Raw genomic sequence first — 16,623 nt, 5'->3', positions numbered from 1 at the left:
GGAAAATGATTGTGGGGTTTCTGTGTTTAGATTGAAAACATACTAAAGAAATTTGAAGAATAATGCAAAGGAGTGTAAAAGTCTCTTGAAGTTCATTAAAATTTACTGTATTTTAAAGGAGATTTTTTCCTAGATTTGCATATGGTCAAAACACAGCATTGCACAATTGAGCTAAAGTTAGTTATTGGCAGTTGTAATTTTATACTCATGTGAGAAGTGACCCTAAGTTGCAAGAGTGTAGGCTCAGTAGTCTAGCCAGCAAAAACATCTCAATGTCCACAAACCAGATTAAGTGGATTATTTGATTTATAAAACCTGATCAAAGTAGGCCAGGTACAAAAGGAAAGATATTTAAAATAAGCTTTCTAAGGAAATTATTGCAATAGAAGTTTAATTTCAGGCTTTTTTTAGCTAATGTTCAAAACTGAGGTTCTGCTAACTATTGAAACTATGAAATAACTGCTTGGCTCTTAAGGTTCATCCTGTAGTCTCCAGGCTGCTACTGAGCCTCTGAGAATCAAAGGTGTCCTGCCAGGGCATCTCATATAACATGAGAAGTTGGGTATAGCTAATTGAATTGTCCAGACCAGTCTGGTTTCACTGAATAGCGTGATTTGCTGAGGCCTCACGTTTTTTTAATTCTGATAGGTGGAAAGAGACTGAAAAGTCAGGTTCCTGGTTTTGACTTCTCAGGGGTGTGTGCCTATTCCCAGCTGCTGTAGTGGATGAGGTTTCTTGGAAGAGTGTCACCCAAGTGCTGTAGACCGTTTATGGAAGCCCAGTTGCTGGTTTTCTTCCTCCATTGCAGCTGCCTTCAGATATTTTGAGCCTTTAGATATTCATCTGAGTAACTCTTGTTCCAGGAAAACTAAGGATCACAGGGCTTCTCAGAAGGGAGAGAAGAGATTAAAATGAACAAACCCATCTGAGGAACACAGTGAGAGTGTAGGCGGTTAAAGCCAAGTAGAGTTGATGAAGTAAAGGTCCTGTCAGCAAAGACATATATTTACTGCTGCAAACCATTGTGCGCTTGCTTGAGTACACTGCTGAAAATAAGTTTGCTCTAGTTCATTTTTACCCCCACTTTTGTGGAGGCTGGTTCTCCCAGAGTACCTATCACATTCTCACTAGGGATGTGGCTGGTGCAGAGTATCAATGTACTGAAAATTCAACAGAGGCAAGATCTGTTCCTCCCAGTTTGATCAGTGAGCAATAGTGTGGTTTTCTTTTTGTTCTCTGGAAAAAAGTCTTTCTCAGAGAAAATGCCCAAGTGCTTTCTGGCTCATTTTACATAGTCATTTTAGAATAGGCCAGATGAGTTACCAGAGCATTTTAGTAATGTGGTGCTTGATTGTGTCTATCTTCTCTCACAAATAGATGCAACTACCAACATACCTTCTGGTTATATATTTGTCAATTCCAATTTTCTTTGTTTTACTAAATAATAGGCTGCATCTTTGATTTTGCTTGTTTTGTAAGAGTTATAAAGAGTCCCTGTGCTGTGGTGCGTGCCAGCTCAGCCTTCTGCCACTGTTTGGAACTGCACTCTAGTAAATAACCTAGTGATGATGTCTCTGAATTCTCTCGAATGTGAACTTTGTGTGTCCAATATTCAAAAATAGAGGTAACCACCAACAGGAAGCACTGCAAATACAAGGTTTTTGTTAGCAGTGCAGCCGTTGTGTACACTAAGTTTTGGGGGGTTCTGGGAAGTCCTTTACTGGTAATTTCCAGTAAACAGTTACAGGTGTCTTTTTCGTAGCAGAATAGTTTGCTTTTTGGTGCTTTGTTTTTGTTTTTAAATAACTAATAGCTTAAAGAGTTATTATCTTGTTAAGTCTTAGAATGAGTGCAGTAATGCCTCAAGATTACTCATATATTCTTTAAATCTGGCTTTAATGCACAGGAATAAGAGGATCAAGTAAATGAGATTAGAGCAATAAAAAAAAGTGAATGAAGACAGTAGGAGAGTAAGGGGCAAGGAGAAAGCATACTAATAATGATTTGAATGGGTTTGGGGCAACATGTGTTAGAAGAATAGTCAGGAGGGTGAAACTGGTAGTGCAAGTGGGTTAACCTGGTGGTGGTGCTCTGAAAGAAGCATCTTCGTGCAAAAGTAAGGATCCTGGGACAAAATGGGCATGGCAGAAATAGTGATGGGAAAAACAGAAGCTATCATTGTAGCAACAGTAAAACCGGGAGGGCTTGCTGTCTTGACAATGTAGAGATTAAGGTATCCCTTCTAGGAGCCACAAACCCAAAAGTAGAAGAAATTAAGTATCATTCTGTGTCCAAGCGGTAGATCAGAAGGAACTAAGAAGGCAGAGTATGGATAAAAAGATGGAAGAGACCCAAGCCACTTTTAAGTGTAGATAAAATAGATTCTTCTCAGGATATGCTCTAAGTCTCCCACCTTTTGTTGGCTCTGCATAGGTATTTTGCTAAAAATATGTGAATTCCCCTTTAAGTCAAGGGAGGGTATTTCTTGGAAAGCAGGATGAAGAAGTAGTCTGGATAGGAAGTTATTGATGATGCTTTAGAATCTGATGGTTGGCAAACATGGTATTATAAACATGGGAAAAATTACTAAAACCAGATGTCCAAATGAAGTAACCCATATACTACATGGTCATATAAGAGTAGTTCAAAGCTATCAGTTGACAAAATACTATTTCTGAAGAGTGTCAGTTTAGGGAATCTCTTATAGATGTACAGAACCCCATTGATTTCACCGGAACTTGAGTTAAAATATTAGTTTTCTGAATGGGAAATTTTTTTCCTAGAACAGTATAGATGTTCATTTGGTTTGCCTCCTATTACCCAAAGTTTTCTAGATGTACCTAAGAAGGATTTTTTTAACAAAAAGCCCAGGATCCTATGATGATGTAAAATATAGATTTGTGACAAGTTAATGTTTTTCATGTGTTTACATTTTGTGGGACAAAAAAGGGCTTTTGTCAATCTGTGAGCTAACTGAACTAAGCTGAATCTTAAAGGCAAGGAGACAAAATGGATATCTCTCCTTGCATTTGATGATTTTACTAATGCCATTTGAATTGTGATCTGGGGATAGCAATATCTTGGAAAATTACTATAGTTGGGAGAGGAAGTATTTCTAATTAGAGCTAGATGTTTTAGCTCAAGTTTTGAAGAGGTCATAGGTTAAGGATAAGGGTTCCTCTTTGACAGGGATACATGTGCACCCTTGGGAATGAACATTAGTTCTTAATGTCAACTTCACAAAGGTACTTACTTGGCAAAGATATGAATGGTTACACTTTGTCAAAAAGTAGTACTTGTTTGAGGGGAAAAAGGACTGGGGCTTTCTTCTTTTGTCAGCGAGGAGAAATGTGCCTCAAATGAATAATTTGAATACATTTTGGAGATGTGAGATGTGCTCATACTTTTAAGGAAGAAAAAAGAAAAAGGAGAAAATCCCCAACACCCACCCAACCCACTTTTAGCATGGATAATAAACAAATGTCCTGACCTTGAAAATAGGGAGGACATTACTTAAACTGAGATGTCTCTCATTCATAGATGGCTGCTGGTGTTTTCTACTTGAAAAATCAACTTTCATTGTCCCTTCATTAAAGGGACAAGAATAGAATCTTTGAATAGAGGTTTGAGATTCATGTCTTAAATTCTGTCCTGGTTCAATCATGGTCTAGATGCAGGAGCTGTGGCATGGGGGTTTTGAGCTTTTTTTATGTGAGGTTGGACTGTGATTGTAATTGTCCCTCACCACCCTTAAATCTGCAAAAATATTACAAAACCTAAGTGTAAAAAAAATCATGTTCAGTTGAATATAGTGATTTTTGTGTCCTGTTTTATTTAAAAAGCAGTGGATCTGTCATTGAGGGTTATGGTGACGTGGAAGCTGAAGAGGGATGATTGAGCTCTACAAACAAAAGTGTTGGTTATTTAATTTAAAATATTCTATTTCATTCAGAGTTTGAGCAGTGGGAATAGAACGTCTCATGCATTACTACAGAAAATTATTAATACATGCTCAGAGTATCTTGATGGATGGATTGTTAATGAAACTGGTGAGACTTTTGAGCTCTAATAAAAATGTTTAAATTCAATATACTCTTTTTAGAACTTTTGCCAAAATAATCTTCTCTTTTTCTGCTATCATAGTAAATCGCTTAAATGGAAGACACATGTATATTAGCATTCCAACTTGAGCTAGGGGCTAGCATTGTGTCAGTATTTTTGTGAAGATAAAGTAATCTTATTGAAATTTGCTGTACAAATATTCTTCATTGAAATCAAAAGCTGTAAGTTCTGATAGCCAGGCTGACATCAGCAAAGAATTTGATTAATCTTTTTTTCTTGTTTTGCTAGAATCACCCCTACACCCCTAGGAGAAGGAAAAAGCACAGTTACAATTGGTCTCGTTCAGGCGCTTACTGCACACCTTAACATTAATTCCTTTGCTTGTCTGAGACAACCTTCCCAAGGACCTACTTTTGGAGTTAAAGGTACATGATATTTGCACTCTATGACCTCTTTCAGATTAAAAGGAAATACTGCGCTTTTTTTTTTCTTCTTAGTTATTTCACTAATTTAGTGGATTATCTGAATGGTAGCATATTGGATTTTTTATAAATATGGAACTAATAGATAAAAGTTTCTTGTACACATCATTCCATGCAAGGTTCATATCTATGTCCATGTACTGAATGTGTATTGATAATGCAGATAAAGGCCAAACATAATGAAAGGCATGGGGCTGTGTTAGCCAGGAGGAGTTTTATGCAAGTACAGCACAGTACTTGTGTGCTTGGAGACTCTAAATATGTCTTTAAATGTTACTGTTTAATTCTTCCTTGAGAAGGAGTCCTAAATCCACTCGTATTGATTGAAATATCCAAGCTAAGATGCTTGGCAGTTATGTGTAGAATTGAGCTGTGTCTGCATCATATGTTTGGCTAGGTCTGAACCTCTTCTTTCTGTTCTTCTGAGTTGTTGCCCCTAATAGTGGGTGGCTGCTTTTTTGCCTAGAAACCCATTAAGAGCCCGAGGGTCAGGTAAGAGGCAGCCAGAGTTCAAGCCTGTCTTCAATGCTGATAGGAAGTAATGCAATCTTTTTTTTTGCCATTTCTCAGCTGAGATTGGTGCATAACTGGGCAAGCGCTCCCCATCTGCTCTACTTTGCTTTGCTGAAGTTTAAGTTAGCAAGTTTGATTTCAGCTGGAAGGCTCCTGGTGCTTGGTGCTTCTCAGCCAAGACTGGTGCATGTGAGTGCTTTAATCCTCCACTCAACTTGTGCATAGGCTACAGTGAACTTGTTTGCCTGTACCCTGAGAGGCAGTGGGGAAGGAGCATTTAGGCAGGGGCGTGAGGGTTTCATTCTGAAGCAGTGCTTGCTCGTGACTGCTACATCTTTCCACCCAAAAGCTGCATGTGCATGACTGTGTCCTAAACCTGGGCAGGAGGAGAGGCTAGCCCTTACGTAGCCAAAGTCTGGGCCAGCTTGCAAGATCAAGAATTCAATTTTTACTGCCTGCTGAAAAAAGCCAGCAACGTTTAAGGAAATCCTGTTTATTTGGGTGCATCACTGATCCCCTTATAGAAATCAAAATGCTGAGAAATTTTGTCAACGCTCTATGTTTCACTTCGTGTGTTTAAGAGTGGTTGGTTTTTTCAAAAACCTGTGTAAGTCTGATGTGACCATTTGCTTCCCTGTGCAGGTGGAGCAGCTGGTGGTGGATATGCTCAAGTGATTCCCATGGAGGAGGTGAGACAGCAGGGGAGGCAGCAAATCCCTGTCCCTCTGGGAGGGGTGGACAGGCCATGGTGGCCATTGCAGCACTTGGTCAGAGGCAATGGTCTGCTTGGAGAATTGGGATGGTCCTTGCCATCATTGTGGGCCTCCTGTGTGATGTGGAGGGGCTTGTGGAGTGGGGGTGCAAAAATGTTGCACAGATACTGTACATTTGTAACAGCTATCCTTCAGGTGCTTCCTGAGAAGAAAGCCTACGATCTTTGCGTAACATACAAGACAAAGAGCTGGCTACTGCTAATATTTTTGCTTTTATATCCACATCTATTGCAAAAGAGAATGGGAAAGTATTACTTTTCTGGTGGAGCAGAAAAAGGCAGAGAGGCCCAGGGCTGGTGGGTTGAGGAAATTTTTTTCAAATTAGGAAATTAGATTTAATAATTGTTTTTAGCAGAAGTCACTGAGTGTGACAAAGTGGACTTGTTTTCAGTCAGGCCGATCCTCCTGTGGTAGTGTGAGACATGCCCAGAATATTGCAGAGGGGTGAATACCACAACTTCTGCTGGATAAATAAAAGGAGGATGGTTTGGCTCAATAGCAGTGATGAAACAGAGAAGTCTCCCGTGAAAAATTGTTTTTTACCGGTGCAGACTGTTGGGAAGCTGCAGCAGCTGGGGCTGCCAGGGCCTGTCCCACCTCCCCGCCAGGAGCTGGCAGCCGGGGGCACTGGGTCAGGCTCAGCCCAGGCATTGGGCACCTCCACGGGAACAGGCCAAGGCCAGGATGGGATGTGGGCCCGTGGGTGGGCCTGGCTCGGTGGGACCCATGGCTGGCATGGTCGGGCTGTGGAGAGATGGAGACCAGCCCTGCTGTGGTGTCCTGGGGCTGGGGCTGACAGCAGCCAGGGATGACCCTCTGGGTGCTGGGCAGGGACAGTCAGGGCTCGTGGTGTCCCTGGGGCCCTGGCACTGTCAAAGTGAAAGAATTGTTTTCTTGCTCCTAAATTGATCTGTAGCTTTCCTCTACCCACAAGTAAAATTATTTCTGTTGAAGATGGAGTCACCCCTAGCTCTTTTTGGGGGCTTCTGAAAATCACTTGCTGGCTTTGGAAGGAGCCGGATGGGTGCATGCCTTCAAAATACTCTCACTGTGAAAATAGCGATGCTTTGACTGAAGTGTGCACCCTTGCCTAGCACAACATTCACAACATAAAGCTACGTGATCCACGTTTATGGACAAGCTGGGTCAAGGGCAGAGATGAAATGTAGACCATGTGTAGTGTTTTTTGTTGGTTGGCTGCTGTTATCCAAGCTAGGTGTCTTCCTTAGCCTCCCTTCTTTGTCCTTAGCAGGCTTACCTGTGAACCCAGGGGCTTCAGCATGCTCTAGTTGATAGTGGGGTTTTGCATTGGCTTCCAGAGTGTAAAATACAAGCAGATTCTCTGGAAATGGGGCATGTGAGGATAGTATGGCTAAGCTTATGTGTGTATTTGCAGTGCTTGTTTGGAAAGGCACAGTGGTTTCACCCAAAATTGTCTAATTTAGAGCTCAACAAAACCACTCCATAGCCCAGGCTGGTGAAGTACCCCTTGAGAGTGCACAGCTGGTCCAAACAGAACACTAATGTGGTGCTTAGTTACAGTTGCACGTGAGGGTGAGCACAGTCAAGGGCTTGTGTCAGTGGCTGTCAGTGTTGCAGCGCAATTAAAACTGACCTTATGCCTCCTTCTGTCAAAGATATATACAAAATACAGGACCTACGTAACACAAGTCCTAATGTAATCTAAACTGCTGATTTCAGATTTTTCCACAAAGCTGTGTTGGACAAACTTTGTATCAGCAAAGTTCATGCCTGACCAGCTACAGGCTGTTCTCTTGTGACTAGCGGAAAGCTGGCATACACCCCCAAAGCCAGCATGCATGGTGTGCTCCAGGGGATTCAACAGAAATCCACACTTCTGGTCCAGGTCAATTAGTAAACCCTGACAGTAAACAGATTCAGTATTAATGATGTGGAAGCGTAGCCCTGGGCTTTTAATTCTTGGATCATTTAGCAAAGAATAAAGAGTTTGTGGCTTTTTTTGGATAAACTAAGGGTAGTTTACCTCATACTCAGGTGAAAACAAGTCCTTCATATATATCGATGTATTTTCAGCCTGATAATATTTTATATACACTGATGGGTGACTAATCAGAGCTGCAGACTCAAGGAGAGGGCACCAGCGGTTGCTGCTAATCTGTCTGAAATTAACAGAGTTAAATAGTTTCTTATAAAAAGATTTTGTTGTTTTCCCCTTCTAGTTCAATCTTCATTTGACTGGAGATATTCATGCTATAACTGCTGCAAATAATTTGCTGGCTGCTGCTATTGATGCTAGGATCTTGCATGAGAACACTCAATCTGATAAGGTGAGAATTATTTTTGATAGCCACATGGCATTTTTTTATTTTCAGTTTTTCAATAAACTACATTTCAAAGCAAAATAAGATTATTATCTTTTTATATTTTCACCATGTGAACAGAAACTATTGCTGAAGCCATTCTATGTTCTGCTGGAAAATTTTGCTTATAGAATGTATTTTTCCAGCAAATAGCTGTCATAACATATTCTTTAAGATAAGGATCTTATGCCCAGAACAGTCAGCTATTTCAGACTGTACTAAATAGTCTAATAAAAGATGTTTTCTCTATATATAATATTTTTAGTAATTTGTATACTTCTTTTAAAAATTACATTTTTGATATATATTTTGATATGGTGTACCTTAATAAGAAGGGGTTGTGGGGAAAATCAACTAGATCCTCTTCTCTAAATCTGTTATGACCTTAACACAAATGCTAACTTGAGTCTTCAAGGGGAAGGGAGAAAGTAAAGGAGCCTCCTTTTTTTGGCTACAGTGTTAAAACTGAGCAGTGTTGTCATATATGTTGTACTTGTAAAGACACAAATGTGCATTTAGTCCTGTTTGAAAATGATAGTTACAGTTTGAAGGGTTCCCAGTAGTTTGAAAGGGTTCCCAATTTCAAAAACAATACACTTTTTTTGGTAAAATATAGAAACAGTGATTTTGGTAATTAGACTGTTAATGCATAGGCATTACTCTAAAGCCTACCACCTTCTCAGAATTGTTTTTTAAATAGATAACTAGAAATCCACAATTTGTATGGTTGAGAAATTCTTACTGAAATTAGTGTGAATAAAATAAAAACATTACCGTTTTATTTAACTAGTTCCTGGTTGTAGCTTTTTCTTTCATTAACTTCTTGTGTGTTTTTTTCTAGGCTTTGTACAACAGACTGGTTCCAGTAGTTAATGGTGTGAGAGGATTTTCTGCTATCCAGCTTGCCCGTCTGAGAGTAAGTTGTTAATGTAGTCTCTCCTCAATTACTGTATCTCTTCATAAAATATACTGTCTTACACAACTTGTTTAAAATTGTTTGATGTATGGGACCAAGTTTGTATGAACCTCCCTCATGAATTTATCAAGTCCAGACTTTTTTCTGAAAGCATTGCCCTTGAAGTAATAGGATCTGGGTCTGATATTATTTTCATAAGTAACATTTTTGCTATTCTTTTCTCCTGAAATAAACCAATAATGTTTTTAAATGCTGTGTCTTTCCCAATGAAATATTAAAGTTAGAGTTTTAAAAATATTTTTCCTATTATGGTAAAGTCACGTTTGAAAGCTCACATTCTTTGGTTTTTGTAGTATTTTCTAGTTTTGAAAGTTTATTATACTGTATACTTCTGGGATTTTACTGATGTCAGTTTGACAGTGTTCTTCCTTCAAGTGTAGAAGTACATCTATGTTTCTCATAACATTTTAAGCTTTTGAATGCCAGTGAACTAAAATGTGGATGATGCCTGCTTGACTGTGGCGGAGTAGATCTCTCAGAATTTTCCATCAGAATTTTGGAGTATTTTCATTTTGTCCCTATTTACACTGGATGTGGAGGAGGAGGGGGAATGTGTTGGTTATGCGTGACATACCAACTATCTGCAATTGAAATGAATTTCTCTCTCTTCACATAAGCTGCAACTCAGTAAAAAGAAGTTTGGCTTTATAACATTCAAATATGTGCATCATAATCCAATGTAACTGAATTATTTTGCTGTGAATTACTTTTAGTATAATGATTCCTTATACTTAAAAAAAAAAAAATCTTATGGGATGGGATTGGATTTTCCAAGAGAGGCTTATTAAGATTAAAAATTCTCCCTTATATGTGTGGTTTGGACTTGTAATTACAGAAGGTCCCATGCATATTTTTTTCCCAAACTCCTTGGCTAACATCAGTAGCTTCCTTTCTCATTCCCCTGCTCCTCAGCTTTTTTTCTCTTTTCCCAGTAATTATTTGCCTATGACCTCTTTTCCTCCTCTCTTTAACTGCTTCTATCCCAGTCTTTCCTTTGTCTCCTTTTCCGCATCAGCTCTGTGTCTTACTTCCTCCCATCTGCATCCAGATCAGCCAGCTTTTTTCTTGCTGCTTCGATCCAGTATAGACGTTGTTGAAACCCTGAGAGGGAAAAGCAGGTTCCTTTGCAGTCTCAGTACCCAGCCCTCCGTGCAGCAGTTGAAAGTTATAAAAATTACAGAAAATTTTGCTGTTAGCCCTCTGTGGAGAAATGCTCTGGACAAAATGCTCTGGAAAAATGTATCTGGGCAAAAATGTCTGATACACAAAGCAGGAGGGATAAACACTGAACTCTGCCATCCCTCAGTAGAAATGCTAGTGGGATATTGCTGCTTTCTCCATCTGCCTGTTTTCATAGAATTTGTAAGAAACTATCTCCTAACTGTGTCAAATGGGTTTAAAATTGGCCAACTGATTAGAAAAATATTAATACAGGACTGGCAGTTGAGAACATAATCATTTCTTCATTAAAACTGGGGCGAAAAATTTTAGGGTACCAAGTGTCAAACCCTGCAAGCTATTTTCAACAGCTTTTTTGCCCTTCTCAGTACAGTGGGAAATGCTCCCAGTGCCTGCATCTGGATTTGAAAGCATCTCTCACAGTCTGAGAGACCAATCCTCAAAAAGGAGCATTGCGAAAACAGTTTTAATGCTCTCAAAAGGATGTCCCCAGCTTTCCAGAAATAACTGTTGGTTTAGATAGTGGTAGCTATTTGAGTATTTTTAGACTTAAATTTGCTTTATTTTTAGTCCTGAAGTATAAGCATGTTGTTTAATTCACTGAAGAATGCTTTCTAATGACAGAGAAAATGAAGTTTGTGTTTGGTTTTAGTTTTTTTTTTTTTCCTTAAAGACTACAGTTCTTAAACGCAGCTTTCTGATTCATCTTTATGTAGATTCACCTGAAAAAAGGTTTGGCATGCTGAAATAGTGAACCTGTAAAAGCCAGGATGTTTATGGATGATGGGCTTTTAAAGCAGAAGCTTTTGTTTCGTTGAAAGATGATTCACACAAGACAGCACATGGATCTTTCAAAGATTTGCACAAACTAGAGCAAGCAATTATTTTATTAGTAGCTGATAACGTTGAATTTTCTATTTGGTTTACATTGAGTTTCCTCTGTGTGAGAAAGATTGTTAATTTAATGGTCTATGAGTATTTCTCCTTTTTTTGTTTCTTTTCTCCATCTACATTTGCCCCTATTTTAGTTATAGGTGATTTCCTGTGTAGTTTTTATTTTTTAAAATAGTTTTCGTCCTGACATGCTTCTTTCCAAAATGCTTGTTGAAAGTGGGGGTGATAAGCCAGAGAAGCTATACCTTTTGAAGCAAAAAAGCCGCTTCATTGCCTTTCTTTAACTTGTTTTTGTGTAGAGGCTGGGAATAAGCAAGACTGATCCTGGGTCTTTAACAGAAGAGGAAATCCACAAATTTGCACGCCTTGATATTGACCCATCTACCATAACATGGCAAAGAGGTATGTAGTCAGGAAGTCTCACTTCAGCTTGGATTTAATCATAATTTATTTCCTAATTTGCTTAATTTTACGTAAATCAGAGTTGTTTCTGCTCTCTGACTGTAAGAACAACCCATTTGCAAATAGGAAATGGGTATGCATAACAGATTTTGGTGCAGTATGTTGCTCTGAACTTGGTTAAATATCTGAAGTAACTCAAGAGACTTTCCTAATATTCTGAAGGATGGGTTGCTCTGACAGTTTAAGTACATCTCTTGCCTTGATCATATTAGATAATACATCTTAAAACGTATGAAAGTGGCTTTTCTGTGTATTCTACAAATCTTAAACATTCTTTTCTTAACCGTGTCTATTATGGCTTTAGATTATTTGTACTTACTCTGCATGATTTTGGTCCCTCATCCTCCCCAGCTCAGCAGCCTGGGTAGCTCAGAGACTAAATATACCTCAGGGATAATGTATTTTTTTAAAAGTATTTTGCGTTGTTTGCTTTGTTAGAAAGAAGAGGTGAAAGATGTGGTACAGTTTCAACTGTGTATGCCAAGCAAACCAGTATCTACTCTGACCCTCAGACAACTTCTCTCCGCATTTTGCAGTTCTAGTGCTGTTAAATTTCAGTGTTTACCTCAACTTCTGTATATATTTTTTTTTAAGCAAGTAAACACTGCATAACATTTTAAGCTCAGTTCCATTGGATTTAATTTTCTTTGTAAGTTCTCAAACACCACCAAAGTTATTAGCTCATAATCATTGTTGTATGGAATGTATTGTGATGGTCAGAGAAATAACGTGAATCTATAGAGAAGTGAAGAGTCTTAGCCATGCTTTACTGCGTATTTATGCACTTTCTGTGCATACCATCTCAGACTTGGGATATTTTTCTCAAGATAATACTGTGGGATGTGACATAAGATGATTTTTTATTAGTCACACAATGTGTTTGCGTAGAAGAGACGTGTATTAGGATGAAGGAATTATTTAAATATTTAGTGTAATACGACTCTTCATCTTTTATCAGCATGGGTTTGGGAATAGGCAATGTTACTTAACTGCTGTTAACCTCAGTTGAGTTATTAATTCATCTCAAACATGTTAGTGAAACTTTTGTTCCACACAGCACTATGTGATGTACGTATCTTAAACATTCCAGAAAAAAATTGTTTTCAGGATTGTTTCAGATAAGCTGGAAAACGTTTTATTTGGGACTGTTCCTGCTATCCATATGTCAGTGAAGCTTGTTACTTACCAGGGAATTTATAGGGCAGAAGAGAAAGCTATCAGATTGTCTGAAAATTAATGTTAGTCAGGACCTGTTTCCTTAGAAGTGTCACAGGCTTAAAGTTCATTGTCATCGTATATGAACTTGAACAGGTACCACATACTGAAAAGAAGGAAAGCTTCCCCCTACTTACCCTTCCCCTGGTATTCAGATCCTGTTTATATCTCTAGAGGATAAGGAAGTAGACACATTAAACCTAACACTTGGTTGAACCTAAACTTCCCTGAAATGTTTACTTTGGGCAAGAAAGAAGGAAAATTTGGAGAAGGAAAAACTGGTTTTGTGACAAAACCAATTCTTTCTTATTTTGCTACTTCTAAGTGCAGCTATTGGAATCTTCTTGGGGAATTAATCCTGACCATGGTGAGAAAACCATTGTGTCCCAGAGACCACAAAGATTTGCAGGAGTAATTATAATTTCATGGTAAGGGTGTTCAGGTTACATAATTTCACTAAGAAGGACCAGATAAAAATCAGCCCACTGGCTGTCCAAGCCAGTGGGAGGGCTAGTTCCTGCTCTCAGCAGTGCCTGCCAGGGTAGGCAGAAAAGACATTTAGGTCTGCTTAAGGCTGCATGTGAGTCTGTGCTTCCTGAGAGGCAAAGGGGTAAGTTTGTGCTTGAGAGATCAGCTTGCCATATGGCTTCACGGTGGCATATGGTACCACAGCTTGGTATGGGGCTGCTGCTTCCACGTACCGGGCTCTGTTCTGCAGTTTCTGCCGGTATTTTATTTTAATATTTTAGTATTTTATTTTTATATTTTAGTATTTTAGAGTATGACTCTATATAAATAGAAACCAAAAAGAGTTAACTAAATCTGTGTTGCACCATCCCTTAAATGGAATTCCTGAGGAAATTAGGGGCCTAAATACCATGTAGTGGGACGAAGGCACATATGGTATTTACAACACCCTTATGAGCAATGCCCAAGGAGGGGAAGGACCTTAAATCTTGCTTTTCTCCCCGCTCAATCACAACCCTGAATTGGGTTTGTGTAGGGCTGAAATTCAGTGTCTCTCTTGTTCTTCAGTAATTATGCTGTCCTTTTCTGTACAGACAAATTTGTTAGTCTCCAAAAGCAGTAGGAAATATGGGACAAGGTGATTTCACTGACCTTTAGTAGAGACAGCTTTTCCAGAGGTTTCTTTTGTTCTCTGCCTCTAAATAAACAGGGCTCAGATTTTCATCTACTGGAAGATTGACTTGATTGCCAAACTACAGGCTGAACTGATCAAATATCTTCCACCCTTTCCTTTAGGGTTGGTGCAAATTGGAACATTTGTAGGGCTAAAGAGCCTGTAAGAAAGAGGGAGCCTATTTTTGCATTCTGTAGAGACTGCCATTCCTGGGAAGGAGATATCTTGGAATTTGGTCACATTTTCTAATAAATAGAAACATCCTGTTCAGTTCTCAGCAGATGGGAGAGCTCTTCTGTTATTCTCAGTTTTGCGTTTTGGGTCCTATAAAAGCACATTTGAAGTTGAGTGTTGTCAGTGCAGAACTGGAGAACTTGGCTCGTGATGATTGTTAGTGAAATTAGCAATTCCACAGTATGGTTTGGACATGCCCTTGCAATACCAGAAGTGTTTCCAGGTTAGAAATAAAATTGTCTGAAATTGAAGTTGTGTTAAATAGCAGATGGTTGGTCTTGGCAGTTGAAAAAAAACTTCATTTGAATACTGTGTAGCTGAATGTGGAGTTAGTTACCATGATGTGCAAGAAAGTGACTTGTCTGGAAGAGCCAATCTGACAACATAATCATCCTTTAAAAGGGAAACAGACCACATTTAAGGTACATCATGCAGTCTTAAAATTGATTCTTAACAAGTCAACGGCAAAGCAGATGATTTGAGGTAGGTCTGAGGTGCATTGTATCTACTAAGAGATTTTTCTTATGTAGGTAAAAATATTAAATTTGTATGTTAGAATATTAAAAATCTGTTAGCTTAAAATACTGTTCAGAGAAATTGTATTTGAGTTACTTCAACCTCTCATCTAATAGTATCAACCAGAAGGGAGAAACCAAATCAGTCTGAATGCTAACATGCAAGAGTGTGATTGTCTGGTTACACTCTTCAAGTAGCTGAATGTTACATGTATAACAACAGGTATGCCTGAAAAAACATCAAGATCCCTGAGTCCTTGTTAACATGTTTTGCTTTTACTATGCCCTCATTTTAGTGGTGGATACAAATGACAGATTCCTGCGCAAAATAACAGTTGGGCAGGCAAATACAGAGAAAGGATTTGTCCGTCAGGTATGTAAAGGCGGTTAAAATGTTTCATTCTGGACAGACTTTGCTTTAAAGTCTGAAAGATGTTTCTGTAGTTCTTTCAGCATACTTCTTTGAATTGCAATGCTAACATCTGTTGCTGTTGTATAGTATTCTTGCAGTGAAACGTATTGTGTTAATGAGTAACCAAGTCTGAACTTTCAGAAACAGAAACCAATGCATATTGCAAAGTGCGTTGAAAGCACTTGAAAAAATTGCGTATGTTAGGGGTTCAGCGTTGTCATCCTATGAGTATAAAAGGTAGCCTTATGCCCTCATAAGGTTAATTTGTATGATGTTTCCTCCTATAAGTCCATCAAAATATTTATGTAGTATTTATGTAATTTAAATGTGATTTAAATTTAATGTTAAAAAATCAGGGTGAGGGATGGGACATGTGTTGTTGGTCCCATTGGTGAGGACTGAAAATGGCCATTAGCTTTTTTATTCAGTTTTCATTTCCCTATCATGCATCTCAGCTTTGGGACCTAAACTGTAAGAACTTTGAGCTATGCTTAATTTTTATATGTGGGCTTGAAGGGATAGTTCAGCAAATGAGCTTGTGTATACTTTTCAGCAGTATAAAAAGCTAACCTACATTACTGTAGGAGAGCTTCTGAAGTACTTACTAGTAAATTCGGAAGCCAGCCTTTTCCAGCACTATCTGAACAAGTGTTCCTGGTGTCATGTGGGTAAATCCATTTCTGAAAAAATGCACTGTGGAATAGCAAAGCCAGGTGGAACAAATTCATTGTGATGATGTGGAGTAGCTCCTAATTCAATGAAAGTACTGTAATCTAACCCTCTGGATCATTAAATTCATGAGGTTTTGACTATTTTGAGGTGAAGTACTATTGTGGTAGAGATAAGGCTTTCATTCATTTTGGATATCCTGTCTTTAAGTTTTCTTTATCATTTTAGACCTCTTCTAGGCTTTGTGCCTAAATAAAGAGACCAAAAAATAGACCTGATAGTTTTGTTCAGTTCAGCGGGTAGAATAGTCACATTGGAGAGAAGAACTTGAGAGAGAAGTCAGAACCATGCAGTGGTTTGGGTTGGAAGGGACCTTAACATCTAGTTCCAACCCTCCTGCCATGGGCAGGGACACCTTCCACTAGAAGCGATCGCTTGTTTTTTGTTTTGAACAAAGAAGGTAGAGACTTTTCTGCCTATAATTTGTAGAAAACTCAGTATTAGCTAATACTTATCTCTGATAATGGACTGGAACTGCAAAATATTGTACTTGGTACAAGTTCCTTCAACACTTGAGACATTTTCCTGTGTTTAGGTTTGTTTCAGTGACTCAGTGTGATTATTAGCTTTGAGCCAGGTTCTGCCAGCCTTATTGTGCAGCATTTTACCACTGTAATTATGCTGCTGAGTTAAAATATGGGGTTGTTTTATTATGGAGTACTGGTTGACATATGGCAGTCCAATGTTGCTTCTC

The 16,623-nt window shown here is 38.7% G+C and overlaps 1 protein-coding gene across 3 annotated transcripts in view; it reads left to right on the top strand.

The window, feature by feature from the left end:
- MTHFD1L (methylenetetrahydrofolate dehydrogenase (NADP+ dependent) 1 like) overlaps window positions 1–16,623 on the top strand; it is a 157,486-nt gene that overhangs the window by 31,520 nt on the left and 109,343 nt on the right. The window contains exons 12-17 of one of the 3 annotated variants that reach the window (XM_074896561.1): window positions 4,351–4,487; window positions 5,700–5,746; window positions 8,032–8,139; window positions 9,014–9,088; window positions 11,521–11,623; window positions 15,085–15,161. In XM_074896561.1, coding sequence (XP_074752662.1) covers window positions 4,351–4,487; window positions 5,700–5,746; window positions 8,032–8,139; window positions 9,014–9,088; window positions 11,521–11,623; window positions 15,085–15,161 — 547 coding nt within the window. Of the gene's footprint in view, window positions 1–4,350; window positions 4,488–5,137; window positions 5,247–5,699; window positions 5,747–8,031; window positions 8,140–9,013; window positions 9,089–11,520; window positions 11,624–15,084; window positions 15,162–16,623 lie in introns of those variants that run through there. The other 2 variants (XM_074896562.1, XM_074896563.1) reach the window with 2 other exon arrangements.

Source organism: Athene noctua, chromosome 1 (assembly GCF_965140245.1).
Source record: "Athene noctua chromosome 1, bAthNoc1.hap1.1, whole genome shotgun sequence".
Lineage (NCBI taxonomy): Eukaryota > Metazoa > Chordata > Aves > Strigiformes > Strigidae > Athene > Athene noctua.
This window is presented reverse-complemented; position numbering and strand designations above follow the sequence as displayed.